Genomic DNA, 17,360 nt, shown 5'->3' on the forward strand with positions numbered 1-17,360 from the left:
GCCTCTGTTCTCTGCTTAGCTTCCTGCCGCTCCTTTGCATGCGTGGTGTCCTGTGCAGAGTTCCGGGGAACAGGCCTGGGAAACGTGGTGGAGCTCACGGGGCACAGGAGGGCTCTGTTCTACCCTGAAGGGGGGTTTCTGGACGTGAGAGGGCTCCGCATCCCACACACGTGTTTGGCCAGAAGCTCCTTTGCGGCTAGAGGTCAGGCGTGGGTATTTTCTGGGTCTGAGAGTTTTGCTCCACGGGCGGTCTGTTCAGGTCCCTCCAGACCCTGGGATGAGCAGTGATGGGCTCAGCTATTGGGGATGGTGACATGTGTGATCCTGAGAGACGGTTGTCCCTACAGCTGGTTTGAGCTCTCGGGACATTCCCGGTGACGCCTGCTTCCAGAGGCCGGTTCTGGCCAGGACAGTTGGGGGCGGGGGCCTATGTAGGCACGGGCCCCAAGTGCTCAACAGTTGCTTTCAAACAAAGGCTCCTGGGCAAGGAGGACCAGGCTGCGGCTGCGGGTTTTGCCTGTCCTTTGGGGCGTGGCCAGGTTGGTGCTCCAGCGGTCTACATGCCCTGACCAGCACGTTGCTCTGCCGTCAGCCATTCATCAGAAACCGCATCGGAAGGGACGTGCCCAGGGTCTGCTGCCCACAGTGCCCACTGGGTCCTGACACTTGGCTGCTTCCTACGTGTCTCGTGGTGCTTCGGGCATAGCCTTGACCTGGGGGTCGCTGTTGGCCATGGAGCTGGCACCACAGGAGGCAGCGTCCCAGCCTTGGGCTGGAGCTGGGAACGTGGCCTTGGCCTAGAGTTGGCTCCTGCCGCAGTCCCTCCCCTGTGCTCATGTCACCACCATGGCGCCTGGAGCAGGTGCTGTTGGGAAGGTGCCGTTGGCCCACAGACTGTCCACTAGCTTCCCTCGTCCACTGCCCGGTACCCAGCCCCACCTCTTGATCTTTGTAGCCACACAGCGGAGAGCATCCATGAAGCCCGACATTCAGAAGGTTGTTCGCGGGGGCTTGTTTCTAACCTGTTGGGGACGTGGCGGGGGCTGTTGCCTCGTTTGTCCCCGAGAGGAAAACATCTCTTTCTGGGGCAGGTCCACAGCTTGTCTGCCCAGCCCTCTCTTCAACGGTGTCGGCGTCCTGTAGCCTCCCGGGCTGACGTGGCTGTGCTGGCCACTCCCTTCTAGCCTGAATCTAAGTGGCGGGGGACCCCTGCCCTCCCTGGACGCTGGCTGTTCTCCGGGCACCTGCACCTGCTGCGGAGGCCTGGCTCCTCTAGGCACCTCCAGTAGGGCCTGCGTCTCCGCTGCGCCCGCCCGCCTTCCTGGGTGGGCAGGAGGGAAGGAGGGCAGCGAGGCCCGGCTCCTTCCAGCCTGCACTCCGCTGCATGCACGTCTAGGCCCTTGGCACGCTTCCACCCTCCGCTCCCCTCCTGGGCCCAGCTGTCCTGTCAAACCCCGGGCAAGGGGCGCGCCCTGGCACGTGGGGCCCGCCGAGGTCCGCCGGCCGGGAGGGGGCGCAGGAGCACAGCCTTAGAAGGGGGCGGCAACTGCGGCCGGAAGTCCCTCCCCGGCACACCGGAAGGAGGCGGCTGCGGAAGGGGAAGAAGTACCCGTGCGGTGTGGTCCTGTCGCGCTTGGGTTCCGGCCTCAGACCCCGACCCGACCCGCTGTCGCCCCGGCCTCGGCCCCACCTGGGCTCGCAAACTGGCCTCGCCATCCCACCACCGCAACTCGGTCCCCGCCGCGTCCGACGGCTGGGAGACGGGCGGCCCCGTGCGGCTGCTGCAGGCGGTGGACACGGAGTACACGGCGGACTCGGTGGAGTGGTGCCCGCTGGAAGGCTGGCGGCACGTGCTGGCCTGCGGCACCTACCAGCTGCGGGAGCCGGAGGACGAGGTGCGTCCCCGGGCGTGTGGCCGCGCAGGGAGGTCTGGAGGGGCAGAGCCACCCCGGCCCCCGCCTCCCACCCCATGGCCAGACCTCTCTGTCTGCAGCCGGAGCGCTGACAGACAGGCGTCCTGTGGAGTCACAGGAGGGCGCTGCGACGTTGGCCTTGTGGCCTGGGGGTAGATCAGGAGCGGCGTCTCTGAGGCAGAAGGCCCTCTGGTTGCAGCGTGGCTCCAGCTCCTGGGTCAAGTCTCAAGTAAAGAGAAAATGGGGCGTGTAGGGACTGCACCCCATCTGTGGGAGCAGACATGTGGGCCCAAACCGCGACCCTTAGGGGTGACAACTGGCGCTGGAGCACAGGCCTCAGCCGGGACTGCCCCTGTGCGGCCCGGAGCGCAGCTGGCCCCTGTGGGCTGGTGTGGAAGGAGGCTCTGTGCTGGGCCGGCACTTCTGCACGCACCTGTGGGAGGGGACTTTCTCCAGCTCAGAAAGTCGGGGCAGCTCCCAGGCAGGATCCGGCTCCGCAGCCCTCGCTCCCTGCCCCACCGCCAGCCTCTGTCAGGGTCACCCGGACACACCTGCGTCTTTTGCAGAGCGAACAGGACGTTCCCGAGCCTCAGGCCCGGGCAGGCCGTCTCTACCTGTACAGCTGCAGTGACCCCTCGGCGTGCTCTGTGGCTGAGATGCAAAGAAGAGACACGGCTGCCATCCTGGACATGAAATGGTACGGACTGGCGGGCAACCCCACGGCCTGGGGTCGCGTCTCTGGCAGGGAGCCTGATGCCCGGCAGCATCCCACCGCCGGACGGGCAGCCTCCGAGCTGTGCTCGCCTCTTCACCATCCTGCCCACCTGCGGGCACTTGTGGGGTGATGCAGCTTTGGGGTTCATTTCCTTTGTCGGTCTCCGAGCCCCAGAGTCAGTATCCTTCAGAGAAGTGGTGCTGGGTTAGGATTTGTAAGCTGGGGATCTTGTTGGGACGGGGCTGTAGGCTCCAAAACAGTGTAGGGGCTTCCATGTGAATGGCGAGTTCCTGGGGTGCATTATGCCGTCCCGTGTCCCCGTGCTGACTCGCAGTGGACTCTCCCCGCAGGTGCCACGTCCCGGTGGCCGGCCACGCCCTCTTGGCTGTGGCCGACTCGGATGGGCTCATAGGGCTGTTCCAGCTGCTGGGATCCAAGGTCAGTGGAGGGAACCTGATGGAGAGCGTTTGGGGGGAGGGTCTCCTGGGGTGGTCTCTCTGCAGGGAAGCCTCGCACGCAGCGTCTAAGGCAGCCACAGCCCATTTTAAAGTGTTGGGTTCTGCCTCTCACTCTGAGAGGAGGTCCCTTATGGGTCACCCACAGAAGGGCTGAAGTGACGGCTTACCTGTTGATGGATCTGAAAGGTCTTCTGTAAGGAGAGCCTGGACCACCATCCTTTTTTTTTTTTTTTTACAATATATTTTTATTGATTTCAGAGAGGAAGGGAGAGGGAGAGGGAGGGAGAAACATCAATGGTGAGAGAGAATTACTGATCAGCTGTCTCCTGCACGCCCCCCACTGGGGATCGAGCCCACAACCACGACCTCCTGGTTTATAGGTCGGCGCTCAACCATTGAGCCACACCGGCCGGGCAGCAGTGACTTTCTTACGAGGGACCTGCCCTTCTCAGTGACAGTAGGGAGAGCACACAGTCGCAGCGGGGACTTGCTGGGTGTTTGACAGTAGCCCTGATGCTCGGGAGCCCTGCGGGGAGGGGAGGAGAGGGGGCCGCCCCCAGGCGTGCCTGCTCTGGAGCACACAGAGTCTGCGGCGAGGGGGCTGGAGCAGAGGCCCGGGGGCGGAGGGCTTGTGTGGAAAGGCCTTGCTCCTGGCCGCGGGAAGCAGCAGCTTGTCCTGGGAACAAGGGAGGAAGACAGGGCCCAGGGACCTGGCCCGGATCGAGGCCCAGGGCCCAGGATCGAGGCAGGAGCCATAAACCAGGAGCCGCCTGTGGGTGGGTTTAGCGGGTCCAGGTTGCATAATGAAACCTCCGTAGATGTTAGGGGAGAGAGCGCTATAGTGTCTAGTCGTGGCTTCTGAAAAGGAAACCGGAGTCAAGTGTCTGTGTCTCTGAAGACCCAGCAGCCTGGGGAGCTGAGGGCGGCCACAAGGGCCCTTCCAGCCAACAGGGGTGTGATAGCTGGGGCGGGGGACCGGCAGCAAGGGGCTGAGGAGCGATGCCTGCTTCCCCAAGGTCACTCACGGCTGGGAATTCCTCCTGCAGGTGTGTCTCCCAGCGAGTGCAGACGTTCACCTGGGAGTGGAGGGCGAGAGGGAGTGGCGGCCAACAGAGCTGGAGGCTGGCCTCCAGGGTCCCGGGCCGCCCTTGAGGTGGTCTCTCCCCCTGGAGACCACCTACACCCTGCAGCCGTTTGCCAGCTTTGCCCTGAGCAGGCAGTGTCTGGCCTTGTCCCTGGATTGGTCCACGGGGAAGGCGGGAAGGTAAGGGCCACGTCTTCGCGCTGACGGCTCGTTCCTGCTTTTGTGCGGCAGCATCGGTACCACCCGTGCTGCCCCGGCTGCGGCTCCCTAGACCCAGGGGTGTCATGCCAGCCCCCCGAGGACAGAAATCCCAGCCTTCTAGATAAAGGGTGGTGTCTCCATTCGGAGAGGCTGACGCTGATTCCCACAGGCTGAGTGGGAGCCGCTCTCCAGGTGCCCAACAGCTGCTTACAAACCTGCCCACGTGCCAGGCCCATGCAGAGCCGCCCGGGACAGGTCTCGGGGGCACAGCGTGGCACTGCTTGGGAACCTGAAGGGGCGATGAGTTGGGTCTGAGTGAAGTTCAGCGGGTTCTCCATTGCTCCCTGTGTCTAGGGACAGTGACCAGCCCTTAAAAATCATCAGCAGCGACTCCAAGGGCCAGCTGCACCTGCTCCAGCTGGACGAGGTGGGGTCCGGGCTGCACGAGGTGGCCACCTGGCAGGCGCACCAGTTCGAGGCCTGGATCGCGGCTTTCAATTACTGGCAGACGGATGTGGTGTACTCAGGTGGGTCTCCTGTGCCGGGCGGCAGCCACATGTCGGCATCACGCTCCCCCTCTCTCCGAACACCCAACGTGCTGGGAGGAGCGAGCACACGAGGTGCGGTCGGGCATGACCCTGGCCTCGCTGGGATCGGAGACCTCGTGTGCAGAACGGGTTTTTGGGGCGAAAGCTGTGGCTGCTCCCCACCTCTCAGCACAGCGGCGTCCACTCCAGGGTCTGCGGGTCCTGGGTGGCGCTCACGGGCGGTGGCAGCGCGAGCCCTACCTCTGCGGTGCTGTCTGTGCCGAGTCGGCAGAGGCCCCAGCGTGGCCGGTGCTTGTGGGTCCCGGGGGCTCGGGAGCTGGATTCGCGTTGCCACCGCCTTTATGGGGGTTTACCTTCCTGAGTGCAAGGGAGTGGGAGAGATGGGTCGACTTCCTGGTGCTGCGACTCGGGGACGAGAAGGGAGCGGTGGCCTGTCCAGCCTCTGGCCCAGGCCGGGTTCTCCCCTGGAGGTGGCGGCCTTGGTCTCTGAGGGGACGGGAGAGGAGCCGCTGCACGTGCAGGATGCAAAGATCCCGCCTATTCCTTCTCCGTCCCCGGCTGGGGGGAGCGGTGGGCTCTTCTGTCAGACCCAGGAGGCTGGGCGCCCTCGCCCCCACCAGAGCCGCTCCTGCCAAGGTCTGGGGCCGTGGCCCCCAAGCCAGCGGCCCCTTCGGCCCATCTTCTTGGCCCCTCACCAGCATTTGGCATGCGACCCTGGGTCTGGACCCGGGCTCCCCTCCTGCTCTCCACCCTGCCCTCTGCCTCCGCCCTCGCTCCGCAGGGTGGCTCTCCTGAGCTCAGGCACTGTCTCTGCTGGAGACATCTGCCCTTGGCCCTCCTCCAGGGACTGCCCCGGAGCCCCCACCCGTGTCGGTGGATGGCACCCCTGCTCCTCTCTTTTTTAAGAAATGTGGAACGCTTCACGAATTTGCGTGTCATCTTTGTGCAGGGGCCATGCTAATCTCTGTATCGTCTTAATTTTAGCATATGTGCGGCCAAAGCGAGCACCCTGCTCTTTTTTTTTTTTTAATATATTTTATTGATTTTATACAGAGGAAGGGAGAGGGATAGAGAGCTAGAAACATCGACCAGCTGCCTCCTGCACACCCCCTACTGGGGATGTGCCCACAACCAAGGTACATGCCCTTGACCTGGAATCGAACCTGGGACCCTTCAGTCCACAGGCCAACGCTCTGTCCACTGAGCCAAACCAGTCAGGGCACACCCTGCTCTTAACATCTAGCCCAGGCACAGGGTTTGGTAGCCACATCGGAAACCTCTGCCTCCTCGCGCCTCCCGAGGTCTTCTGTTTGGTCTTCTCAGGGCTCTGCACCGGCCGCCTCTCTCTCCTCCCCTGTCCGGCCTCCGTCTGCTCTCTCTGTCGTGGCTCATCCTGTGTTTCATGCTTACCTTCCCCCAGGGCGGGGCCTTAAACAGCCTCAGAAAACAACGAGGATTTCATTTCATTCTCGAATTAGTCCTTCTGCCTTGTGGCTCAGCTAATGCAGGGCAGGGGTGTAGTGGGCAGTGAGTCGATCATCAGGACCAATTCAGTTACTCGGCAAGCACTCACTGAGCACCTGCTGTGTGCCAGGCTCCGTTCTGGTGCTTGGGGACACATCCGTGAGGGAGGGACAGCCCCTGCCTTCACTGAGCCCACGTTGATGGGAGGAGATAGACAGAATCCGACACAAAATATACAGTAAGTCAGCCCAGTGGTCGGCAAACGCATTAGTCCACAGAGCCAAATATCAACAGCACAACGATTGAAGTTTCTTTGGAGAGCCACATTTTTTAAACTTAAACTATATAGGTAGGTACGTTGTTATTAACTTAATTAGGGTACTCCTGAGCTGGCCTTTGCTAAAAACTCAAGGGGCCAAAGAGCCGCATGTGGCTCGGGAGCCGCGGTTTGACGACCACTGAGTTAGCCAATCGCACAGGAGGGCCGAGGCAGTAGGTGCTGGTAAGGAAGAAGGGAGGATAGGCCCGGGGCCAGGGTGCTGTGCCGGTGCAGACGGTGCCGTTACAGAGCAGGTCCTGGTGGGGAGGGCCTAGGGCGGGGGGAGCCTGGCGTGCTGGACAGCCGAGAGGAGCCAGCACGGCCAGCGTGACAGGAGGGACTGTTGGTGCAGGAGCAGGTGACAGAGGTCACAGCCAAGGCCAGGGCCGTGCAGGCAGCCCCGGGAGGGCCTTGGCCTCCGCTGGTGTAACCGAGCCGTCATGGCAGCTCTGGTTGCTGGCCCTCATGCGGAGTTGCGCCACGGGGACCTGGGAATGCCCCGTCACGCCTGCCCGGAGCTGCCAGCTATCCCTTCTTCCCCTGCAGGCGCCGCTCCGAGCCTAAAGGCAGTTGTGGCTCAGGGTGCCTGTGCGGGGTGCTGCCTGGGGCTCTTCAGTCTCGTGGCAACCTGAAACCCCAGGAAAAGTCGCCCTCACAGACCCGAGTTCCCCCGAGAGTCACGGCCACCTGCTGCTACAGTGCCACGTCAGCGGTGCTTCTCTCCCACAGGTGGGGACGATGCCTTGCTGAAAGGCTGGGACACCAGGGTCCCTGGCGCACCTGTGTTCACCAGCAAGAGGTAAGTCCAGGGCCGGCGGTGGGCTGGCAGCGCCGCGTCCGCCTGCGCCCGTGCGCCCCCCGGAGAGGCGGCCTGCCCTGCGCCTGCTGAGGCCTTGCCCTTTGGTTACAGACATGGCATGGGGGTGTGCAGCATCCAGAGCAACCCCCACCAGGAGGGCATCCTGGCCACGGGGAGGTGAGGCCGCGGCGGTTCCTGGGCCTTTCCCGCGCTCTCTCTTCCTGTCCTTGGGCGGGTGCAGGTGGGGGAGGGGGACTCGGCCCCAGGTCCTGGGAGTGGGGTGGTGACCCGGAGACGTTCCTGCATTGGGGCCTGTCGTCGGGTTTCAGCTATGACGAGCACGTGCTGCTGTGGGACACGCGGAACATGAAGCAGCCGTTCGCAGACGTGCCCGTGCAGGGCGGGGTGTGGAGGCTCCGGTGGCACCCCCTGCAAGGCCACCTGCTCCTGGCGGCCTGCATGCATGGCGGCTTCAGCATCATCGACTGCCAGCAGGCCACGGGTGAGTGGGCCCAGCCTCCTGCCCCGCACACCCCGCGTCCCCCAGGCCCGGCTGTGAGCGCACCGCAGTCTCAGTTGCAAGCACTGTGCCCTTGAACTCTAGATCTTCCCTGAGCAGCTCGGTTGTTCTGGAACCTTCTGCATTGCAGGGGACCTCTGTGCCAGGAGCATTCGCACTTGTCACGTTCCTAACCACCTTGGCCCACCTCTGCCTTGTCCTTCCTGCCGGCGGGCCGCGTGCTTGCCCTTCCTCTCCTCGACTCTCCCGTGGGCGGAACCAGCGCCGGTCCCCCAGCTCTGCTGGGCCACCCTCAGTGTGTGCTGGCAGGTCCTGGGAATCGCCAGGCGCCGACCTAGCCTGCGCGGCCCTGCGTCGTCCTTGCGCGTCCTGATTGCGATGCAGATCGCTGTGACCCTGACCCTGCACAGGAGGCAGCGGCGGCCACCCTCTGGGTGCTGCGGCTTTCCAGCTGGTGACTGCTCTGCGCTCACATCCCCGCACTGGCCCTGGCGTTCCCCAGCGGCTCCTGCAGCCTCGGCCCGGACACCTCAGGGCTGGACCCTCCTTTCCTTCTCTTGTGTCGCTCTGACCTTCGGCAGCTTTGTGCCTTCTGGACGGAGGCCTGGCCTCGTCCCAGTCCCACCTCCAGCCCCAAAGCTGTCATAGCAACTCACCGCCAGGAAACTGCTCATGTTCCAACTCTTCAAGCTGAGCATGCTGACAGGGACCTTCCAGCCTGCTCGCCCACCCCGGGCCTTCCCCTCGTCCCCTCCCCTCGTCCCCGTGTTTGTGGTTCCCCAGGAGCCGAGTTCTCCCTGCCTTGCCCTCCGCGGGCAGCTCCTTTGTCCTCAGCTGCGCACGTGTCCCGCCAGCCAGGCCGAGTGCTCTCAGGTGCACAGTGCATGACGCCTGGTGTCAGCCTGCCTCTCTGTCCACCCCGCGCCCACTCCCGCGACAGTGGTGCTCGCCAGTCTCCCTGTGAGGGCGGGCAGGGCCATCGGCGGGGTTGACAGGACCGGCTCTGCGTAACAATGCATTTCCTGTTCTGTCTCCGTCCAGAGAAGAAGCAGGACACGTGCACGATCTCTGTGTCCCACTCGCTGCCCAGATCCCTGCTGTACGGAGCCGACTGGTCCTGGCTCACCTTCTGCCATCTGCCTGAGGAGCAGCCATCATCCCACTTAGAGTCCTTATCCGGCAGTGACCTAGGAGCCGGAACAGACTTAGGAGCCAGAGCAGAAGACGAGGTTGGAGGCCAGTTGCCAGGACCTCCCTGTCCTGGTAGTCCAGCAGACGACGGGAGTGGAGATGAGGAAAGGACTTCTCCCCAGCCGTCCACAGAGGACGTGAGGGGCAGCAGCCAGCTGCACAGCCCAAGGACCAAGATCTGTGTCTATGACCCAAGCATGGGAACAGCCGACCTCAACATCAACCTGCTGGCCACTTGCTCCTTCTACGACCACGTTCTTCACCTCTGGAGGTGGGAGAGCAGCTGAGACAGGGAGCGGTTCCGGCTCGGGATCACAAGACCAGGACCTGCTGGCCAGGACCTTCACGAACGAGCTGCCTCAGACCCTCACTGGGTTTGCTGGTCTCTGGGGCTAGTGTAGGGCTGCATCGCGGGGAATCTGCAGTGTGGACAGTCAGGAGCTGTGGGCTTCTCAGTCACCCTTACCTGCGGGGTCTTTCCCACAGTGACTCTGGCCCTGACTGGTGTGGTTAGTGGGTAGAGCGCCCGCCTGCAGACTGAAGGGTCTTGGGTTCGATTCTGGTCAAGGGCACATGCTTGGGTTGTGGGCTCGATCCTCAGTGGGGGGGCATGCAGGAGGCAGCTGATCCATGATTCTCTCTCATCATTGATGTTGTTCTCTCCCCCTCTCCCTCTGAAATCAATTTAAAAAAATACACAAAATACTGAGAATCTGGCCGGGAGGGCCTCTCCCAGCTCTCAGGCTTGTCTTTCAGTTCTTCCCACTATTTAAGCAATATTCATGGTAATTTTATCAGCAGAGAGATTTTACATGAACTTTTAAAAGAGCACCTACCTCGCTGAGGCACGGGAAGTGCTTATGCATTTGCCGGCTTTGCAGCAGGCCAAAGGGGGTGTGGGTGGAGCTGCCTCAGCCGTGGGGAAAGCGGGCGGGCTGATCACACTTCCTGGTCGTGGCTTCCGTGAGCTGAGGAGCTTCCCCATACTGCACATGAGAAACCCAGACACAGCTGGGCTCCTGACGCCCGGCTTTCACAGCCACGTTCCGTTCGTCGTCACCAGCCGCTGTTGAATTCACCAAATGCTCAGCGTTCCCCGGGGAGAGGAACGTGCACTTGTAGCTTCTCACTTTCTGAGGGTGCAGCACAGCACGTGGGGTAGGACAGGACGTGCTGGGTCGTTCTAGCTAACTGGTCAGTTCCCCGCTCTGCTGTTTAGTTCAAGGCGTTTACCATCCTTTCGAGCTTCAGTTCCTTAAGGGTCAATCAAGTACTAAGACCACAAAACCCTAAACCTGTGGTCGGCAAACTGCGGCTCTCTTTGGCCCCGTGAGTGTGGCTCTTCCACAAAATACCACGGCCTGGGCGAGTCTATTTTGAAGAAGTGGCGTTAGAAGAAGTTTAAGTTTAAAAAATTGGGCTCTCAAAAGAGATTTCAATCGCACTGTCGATATTTGGCTCTGTTGGCTAATGAGTTTGCCGACCACTGCCCTAGGGGCTGCCACTGAAACAGGCCGGACACGGGGAACACCAAATGACTCAGACCCTGGAGTTTTGGCCTCGTCCTCGGTTTGCTCCCAGGGGAGCAGCGACTTTCACCTGACATGCCCCCACCCCCGCCCACAGTTGCTCTGGAACACGTGATAAGGTCACCCCGGGTCACCCCAGGTCCGGGTGAAGGGCCAAAGGGGTGGACTGGCGGCGTTGACACGTGGCGCAGAACCACGGGAAGGGGCCGAGACCGCCCTCTGGGCCGCTACGCCCTGCCCTCCGTCTCACAAGGACCACACGCCAAGCACACGCGCGAAGGTAGCCACGGCCTTTAATGGGCGCCAGGGAAGGGGACGGAGACGCCGGGGACGGGCTGGGGTCGGGGCCCCGCCGGGGCTTAGCGCGGGAAGTTCTTGGGGTACAGCTGGAAGAGCTTGCCCTCCTGCGTGGGCTCGAAGCCGTACTTCTCCAGGCGCTCGGGGTCGAAGGTGCCGGCCCTGAAGTCCTTCTCGATAGCGGGCGCCACCGCCTCGCGGAAGAGCTGCTCGGCCGTCAGGGGCGTGTCGGTGCCCGCGGGCGCGCGGTAGTTGACGTAGGGCTTGAGCTTGAAGCCGGCCAGGTCGGGCACCACCAGCTCGGGCACCTGCTCCTTGATCAGCAGGAACTTGCCGCCGCGGACGAGGTAGCCGGTGCCCTTCGCGCCGCGGCTCTTGTAGAAGGTGCGCGGGCCCCGCTTGCTGGTCCACTTGCTCATGCGGTCGGCGCCGCGGACCACGCAGCGCGCCGCCGCGCCCAGGAGCCCCATGCTGCCGCCCCGCCGCCGCCGCCGCCGCCGCTCTCGTGCGCCCCGGGACCTCCGCGGCGCGCTTCCGGCACTAGAAGCGGCTTCCGGTGCCAGGGGCGGCTTCCGGCGCCCGCCCCCCGCGCCGCAGCAAGAGCCGCTCCGATTGGCTGCGCCGCGTCCAATGCGCAGCCGCGGCCCTGCGAGGGGGCGGGACCGGAGGGAACCCGGCCAATGCGCGGGGAGAGCCGGCGTCGGTGCGCGGCGGCGAGAGCGCGGGCTCGGTGAGTGGCCGCCGCGCGCCCCGAGTTGCGCCCCGGCGTCCGGCCTGCGGGGAGGGGTGGCCCGCTGCTCCCACCCCGCGCCGGGCGCACTCGGCCGCTGGGAGGGGCCGCAGCCCGCTCCTCTCGGGCCTCGGACACCAACCGTGCCCCCACCCGACGCCCCCAAACTCGGTGCCCCCGTAACTCCGACACCCCTTAACCATGTTGCTGCTGTAACACCAGCGCCCCTAACGCGTCGCCCCTCACACCCCAGTAACAATGAAGCCCCCAAACCCGACGCCCCTCTTAACACCCATGTCCCTGTGACACCGACGTCCCCCTACCCGTGACCCCTGAACCCCGAAGCCACGGTAACACCGACGCCCCTGTAACTCCAACACCCCCTAACCTGATGCCCCTGTCACACTGACGCCCCGTTACTCTGACACTCCATGTTCCCCAAGCCCCCAACTGACGCCTCCCTAACTCTGGTGCCCTCAGAAACCCAATGGCCCCCCTAAATCTGACGCCTGCTAATACTCCTGTTCCCTAACCTCCACAGCCAGCCAAGACACCCCCTAACTTGCCATTCCCACTAATCCTGACATCCCCCAACCCTAGACATCCCCAACCCTGGACACCCCTAACCCTGGACACCCCTAACCCTGATATCCCCCAACCTCAACCCCGGGCTCTGCAGGCTCCCAACCCTGGTGCCAGGGCCCTCAGCTCTGCCCTGGGTCCCTCCCCTCTGGCCCCAGGCTGTCCTCCCTAGAGAAGTGGCAGCAGGTGCTGGGGGGCGAGCTTGGGGGTGTGGGGAGACGGCCTGGTCAGGGCAGTAGCCGGCCACAGCGGGGTCCAGGCCTGCTGGCCTTGGGGGACTCAGAAAGGTTCCCCTGCGGGGTGGGGAGGGCACAGGACATTTGACCCCGTGAGCAAAGGCAACCGACCCCACACCTGCTGGCTCCCTGCTTCTCTGGGTGGGATTCTGTAAGAGAGAAACCCTCCCTTGCTCCCACTTTCCTACGGGGCCTGGTTCCCTGGACCCAACACACCCCCTGAGGGCTCAGCCACACTGGATGGGAGGTCCCCAAGCCCGGGCCTCTGGGGAGGGTGCCCTCCGGCCTGTGCCCAGGCCAGCTTGGAACTGCCGCTGGCAGGCACCAGGCCGGGCCAGCTGCTCGCTGCCCTTGCTGGCCGGGCCTGAGTGGGTCCTGAGCTGCAGTGCAGGCGCCCGGGCGGCCACGTGAGGGCTGTTTATGGAGAGGGGAGGGGCTTGGTGCTTGGGAAAAGGCAGCTCTCTTCGTCTGCGTCTTCCTGTCAATGAAAACAGATTTGTTTATCTTAGTTTTGTTTGTTTGTTGATCCGCACCCGAGGATATTTTCCCATTGATTGTTAGAGAGCGGGAAAGGCAGAGAGAAACATCCACGTGAGAGAAACACATCAACTGGTTGCCTCCTGCACGAGCCCCCACCAGGGCCCGGGCCGGGGAGGATCCTGCAACCCAGGTACGTGCCCTTGACCGGAATCGAACCCGGGACCCTTCAGTCTGCAGGCTGACACTCGACCCACTGAGCCAAACTGGCTAGGGCTGAAAACATAATTAAAGAAAACTTTTTAACATGTTTTTAATGATGTTAGAGGAAGGGAGAGAGAGAGGAACATCGGTCGGCTGTCTCCTGCACTCCCACTGCTGGGGACTGAGCCTGCCACCGGGTATGTGCCCAGACCCAGACCGGGATCGAACTGGTGACCTTTTGGTGCACAGGGCGCTGCGCCAGCCACCTGGGCCCTCCGGCCAGGGCTGAACACGTAGCTGACCGCGGAAGGGAGCCGGGCAGGCTCCTCTGCGGCTGAGTTGGCGGGACACTTGTCCTCGTTCGAACGTCTCTCTTCCTTTGCAGCCATGGAGCAGGAGGAGCACGCCGGCCCGCAGGTAGGGAGCCCGAGCGTTTGGTTTCCCAGTCGGGGGCTCCGTGGGCCAGCTCCCTGGGGCCTGCGGAGCGAGGGGCGGCCTGTGTCTCCCTCCCCGGGGTCGTTCCTGGCCTCAGAGTCACCGTGAGGAGTTGGGAGTCTGAGGCGCGGGATCTCGGGATTTGTGCACAGGGCTCTGGTCACCGGGCGCCCGCCCTGGACGGTCTGAGCTTGGCGTGGGGGGTGTGGCGGCGGTCTGAGCACCCTGTCTGGGCCGGGGCGCGGGGCCTCGGCGAGCGCAGAGGTTGAGTCTCTCGGGCACTTCCTGAGGTCCGGACGCAGCGCTCTGCTCGAGGTGCTGTCCTGCGGGCCCTTCCGTGCCGTGGTTTTCTGGCACCGATGCCGAGTCCGATGCCAGCTCGGGGTGGGCAGGAGCGGTAGCAGTGGTCGTCGGGCTTGTGCAGAGCGCGAAAGGATGGACAGGTGCCATCCTGCTCCTCCGCCTGGGGAGCAGCCGCGGACGGAGGGGCGGGGCCGAACGGGCTGGTTTGCTGGTCTCCTTTTCCTCTTCATCTTCTTGGGGCAGAGGGGGTGGGGGAGGTCGGCAGCATCCTCGGCCTCCCGCTCCCCGCCTCGGGTCTGGACTTCTGAAGCCAGGTTAGCTCTTCCCCGGGGGCGGCCGGGGGGTGGGGGGGGGCAGGCTAGCAGGCAGCCTTCTCTGCGGAGAGCTGGGTGGCTCCTGGGCTTTCCGGCACCACGGGCGCTGGGGCTCCTGTGTGCCCGGGGCCAGCAGCTCGAGGTCCTGGTGGTGCCCGGAGGGTGCTGAGCGTCAGCCTCTGCACCCCGTGGCCAGCGGGCCTTTCCCTCTGGACTCGCAGCCTGAGAGCGCAGGATTCAGATGCATTAATGGCGCGTGGAGTGTTTGCCGGCCACACAGCCGGGCTGCCGGCCCGCCCTGCCCTGCCGGCCCGAGGGCGGCCGTGGACACAGGTCTCGCTCCCGAGACGGCGGCCAGGCCCTCCGCGCCCGGAAGTCCGCTGCCTTCCTGGGTCCCCGCCCTGACCCTGAGCGCCGTCTGTGCCCTGGAAGCCGGGCCTGCCCTGCTTTCCTGACCTCCATGCTCTCCCGCAGGCTGGCGTCTGCCTGGGCACCGCCCTGCAGTCCTGGTGGCTGCTGGTGATGGAGCAGCGCTCACAGTCCACCATGGTAACCGGCACCCGGCCCCCTTGGGCTGTGCCTGTGGTCGGGTGGGACGGCCCCTCACAGCCTCGCTGACGCACTCTGTCTGCCCCCTCCAGCTGACGGGGATGGCGATCGGCGCCCTCCTGGCCCTGGCCCTCGTGGGCATCGCCGTCCTCTTTGTGCGCAGGAGGCTTAACCAGCAGCGTGAGTCCATCGCTTCGGGCTGGCTCTGGGGAGGGGACCGGGAGGTCCCGCTGACTTGCCCCGTGTTCCGCCCTCCATCAGGCCCCTGCCCCGCCCCGTGGCTGTGGGTGGAGACCTCTGGCTTTCAGGCTGGGGCTGAGCCCGTGGGCCCACGGGGTCTGCGTCTGTCCACACTTTCTCCAGTCTCGCCCACGCCGCCTTCCGTGGGAAGAGCGCGTCTCTGGGTCCCCTCGGAGCTGTGTAGACGCTGCCCTTCCTCCCAGCAGCACTGGGGGGGGGGGGGTGGTGCGGGCTCAGGCGGCCACTCTGCTCCCTTGCAGGACAGGTGCAGCCCACCCCCCAGTACAGGTTCCGGAAGAGAGACAAAGTGATGTTCTACGGCCGGAAGATCATGAGGAAGGTAGCCTGGCTCCTGGCTGCGGCCCACGCTCGGCCCTGACCCCGAGGCCTTGGCCCCCGCTGGCCTGGCGGGGATGGCTCTGTGGCTCTGTGCTGGGCGGGCCCGGGTGGGGCTCGTGGGGGGAAGGGGGACCCTGGGTGGGGCTTCGGGGGCCTGGGTGGGGCTCATGGGGGGATGGGGAGGCCTGGGTGGGGCTGAGAGGGCCTGGGTGGGGCTGGGGGGCCCTAGGGGGGCTTGCCGTGGGCTGAAGCCCTGAGCTGCTCTGGCACGTGTGCCGAGACCGAGGCTCGGTGGCCCGGGAGGGGACGTCAGCTAAAAAAGAGGTCGGAGGCCCTCTCTGGAAACCTCTTGAGGGCGCGTGGGCACAGAGGGTCCCCGCTCCGGGACTGAAGTGGGCGGTCCTGCCAGGATTTGGGGCCCGGTCCCCATGGAGGGGAAGCCCCTCTCTGGGGATGAGCATCCCGGTCCAGCTGATCCTAGTGACCTGAGCCCACTCCCGGCTCTGAGGGCGAGAAGGACCCCAGAGGCCCGTGCACTCAGAGTCAGGCTCAGGGACCCTCATCTGTCTGGGGACACGGGGACCCCTGCTCCTTATAGAAAACTCGCAGCGTCAGATAGGATGTGTGTCTGGCCTGGGTCCTGTGCCCGGACCAGTGTCAGGTGCTGGGGCGGGAGGTCGGCTGGGGCTGCTCCCGGCGTGGTGGCCGCTCGGAGCCCGGACACGCCGCACCCGCTGTTGGCAGGGGCCGGGCCTGGTGTGGGCACGGTGCAGCTGCCTCCAGCTCAGCAGGGCCACGCAGATGCCCCGGCATGTTGGAGGAGCTGGTGCTTGTCGGGCGGGGAGCCCAGGAATGCGGTCCAGGGGTGCAGGGACACCTGGGAGGGCCCACACCCCACAGCACAGCTGATACCCTGGGACTGACCCCTCACATGGAGGGAGAGCTGAGGGGCCAGGACAGGGGCCCTTGTCACACCGCTGCCCGCCCGGGGCAGCCCAGTTGGCCTGACCATGGGGAAGGAGGGCGGGACTTTCCAGACCCGGGCGATGGTGCAGAGACGGGGCTGGAGGGAGCGGAGCAGCAGGCAGGGCAGGGCAGGCTCCAGAGGCTGTGAGGAGGTGGCCATGCCTCCTTCTGGGGGTGGGTCGCAGGCGCTCTCTGGCGGTGCTGGCCTGTGGGGGTCACTGTCCAGAGCACCAAGGTTGGTCCCCACGTCCTGGGCTGGCTGAGGGCTGGGGCTGACCCCCGAGGCCGAGACCCGGACCTGGCCTGTCTCGGGGTGTGACTTGGCCTCTCCTGCTCACTCTGCAGGTGACCACGCTCCCCCACACGCTTGTGGGGAGCACGGCCGCCCCCCGGCAGCGGGTGAGGAAGAGGACCAAGGTGCTGTCCTTGGCCAAGAGGTACTGGGGCTCCCCCCAGGGGTCACTGCTGAGCTCCCCAGCTGCGGGCTCTGCTCCAGGGCGCGGGTCTCTGCTTTGTAGGATCCTGCGTTTCAAGAAGGAGTACCCGACCCTGCAGCCAAAGGAACCGCCGCCCTCCCTGCTGGAGGCCGACCTCACGGAGTTCGACGTGAAGAACTCGCACCTGCCCCTGGAAGTCCTGTACATGCTGAAGAACGTCCGGTGAGGAGACCGCGCAGCCGGCGTGCGAGGCCCGTTCCGTGGCCCTGAGGGTTAGCCGGGCCTCCTGCGCCTCTGCCTGGCGGTCGGAGGGCCTCCTTACCCGTTCCTGCTGTTGTGTTTACGTGCGTGCCCGCTCTCTCGCCTGCGGAGGGAGTCGCAAGCCCGGGTCTCCTCCGCCTCTCCCTGACCCCTCCTTCCTCTTCTCGCCCCTTCCCGGGGCCGGGAGGTGCTCCTCCCCTGGCCGTGGAGATGGGTGTGGCTCACGGGGTCCCCGCGCCAGAGCTTTGA

At 64.7% G+C, this 17,360-nt stretch overlaps 3 protein-coding genes and 1 non-coding gene across 4 annotated transcripts in view; 2 read left to right on the forward strand and 2 right to left on the reverse strand.

Annotated features, from left to right (window-relative positions):
- Positions 1-846: 846 nt before the first annotated feature.
- DPH7 (diphthamide biosynthesis 7) lies at positions 847-9,924 on the forward strand. The gene is made up of 10 exons (XM_054726872.1): positions 847-876; positions 1,440-1,895; positions 2,480-2,610; positions 2,979-3,066; positions 4,133-4,350; positions 4,726-4,898; positions 7,432-7,501; positions 7,613-7,678; positions 7,831-8,003; positions 9,063-9,924. The coding sequence occupies exons 1-10, from the start codon at positions 847-849 to the stop codon at positions 9,497-9,499; spliced, it is 1,842 nt and encodes a 613-aa protein (XP_054582847.1). The 3' UTR covers positions 9,500-9,924.
- LOC114226788 (U6 spliceosomal RNA) lies at positions 5,824-5,927 on the reverse strand. The gene has a single exon (XR_003612901.1). It is a non-coding gene; the product is annotated as a U6 spliceosomal RNA (small nuclear RNA).
- A 1,176-nt stretch (positions 9,925-11,100) lies between the features above and the next one.
- On the reverse strand, positions 11,101-11,457 carry MRPL41 (mitochondrial ribosomal protein L41). The gene has a single exon (XM_008152473.3). It carries the CDS (start codon positions 11,455-11,457, stop codon positions 11,101-11,103), a length of 357 nt encoding a protein of 118 aa, XP_008150695.2.
- PNPLA7 (patatin like phospholipase domain containing 7) overlaps positions 11,361-17,360 on the forward strand; it is a 35,529-nt gene continuing 29,529 nt past the window's right edge. The window contains 9 exon segments of the mRNA XM_054727276.1: positions 11,361-11,509; positions 11,512-11,568; positions 11,570-11,768; positions 13,653-13,684; positions 14,794-14,868; positions 14,961-15,048; positions 15,369-15,448; positions 16,759-16,850; positions 16,932-17,072. Of these exon segments, the coding sequence (XP_054583251.1) occupies positions 11,456-11,509; positions 11,512-11,568; positions 11,570-11,768; positions 13,653-13,684; positions 14,794-14,868; positions 14,961-15,048; positions 15,369-15,448; positions 16,759-16,850; positions 16,932-17,072 (818 nt within the window). The 5' untranslated portion in view covers positions 11,361-11,455.

Source organism: Eptesicus fuscus, chromosome 15, assembly GCF_027574615.1.
Source record: "Eptesicus fuscus isolate TK198812 chromosome 15, DD_ASM_mEF_20220401, whole genome shotgun sequence".
In the NCBI taxonomy this organism is placed as follows: domain Eukaryota; kingdom Metazoa; phylum Chordata; class Mammalia; order Chiroptera; family Vespertilionidae; genus Eptesicus; species Eptesicus fuscus.

What these genes read in the sequence shown, in the direction of transcription:
- DPH7 (XM_054726872.1), top strand. Translation starts at nt 847, where the DNA reads ATGGCGCCTGGAGCAGGTGCTGTTGGGAAG. An exon ending in GCCATCCTGGACATGAAATG is followed by an intron (nt 2,611 to 2,978) that starts GTACGGACTGGC and finishes CTCTCCCCGCAG; the next exon opens with GTGCCACGTCCCGGTGGCCG. An exon ending in TCCACGGGGAAGGCGGGAAG is followed by an intron (nt 4,351 to 4,725) that starts GTAAGGGCCACG and finishes CCCTGTGTCTAG; the next exon opens with GGACAGTGACCAGCCCTTAA.
- MRPL41 (XM_008152473.3), bottom strand. Translation starts at nt 11,457, where the DNA reads ATGAGCAAGTGGACCAGCAAGCGGGGCCCGCGCACCTTCTACAAGAGC.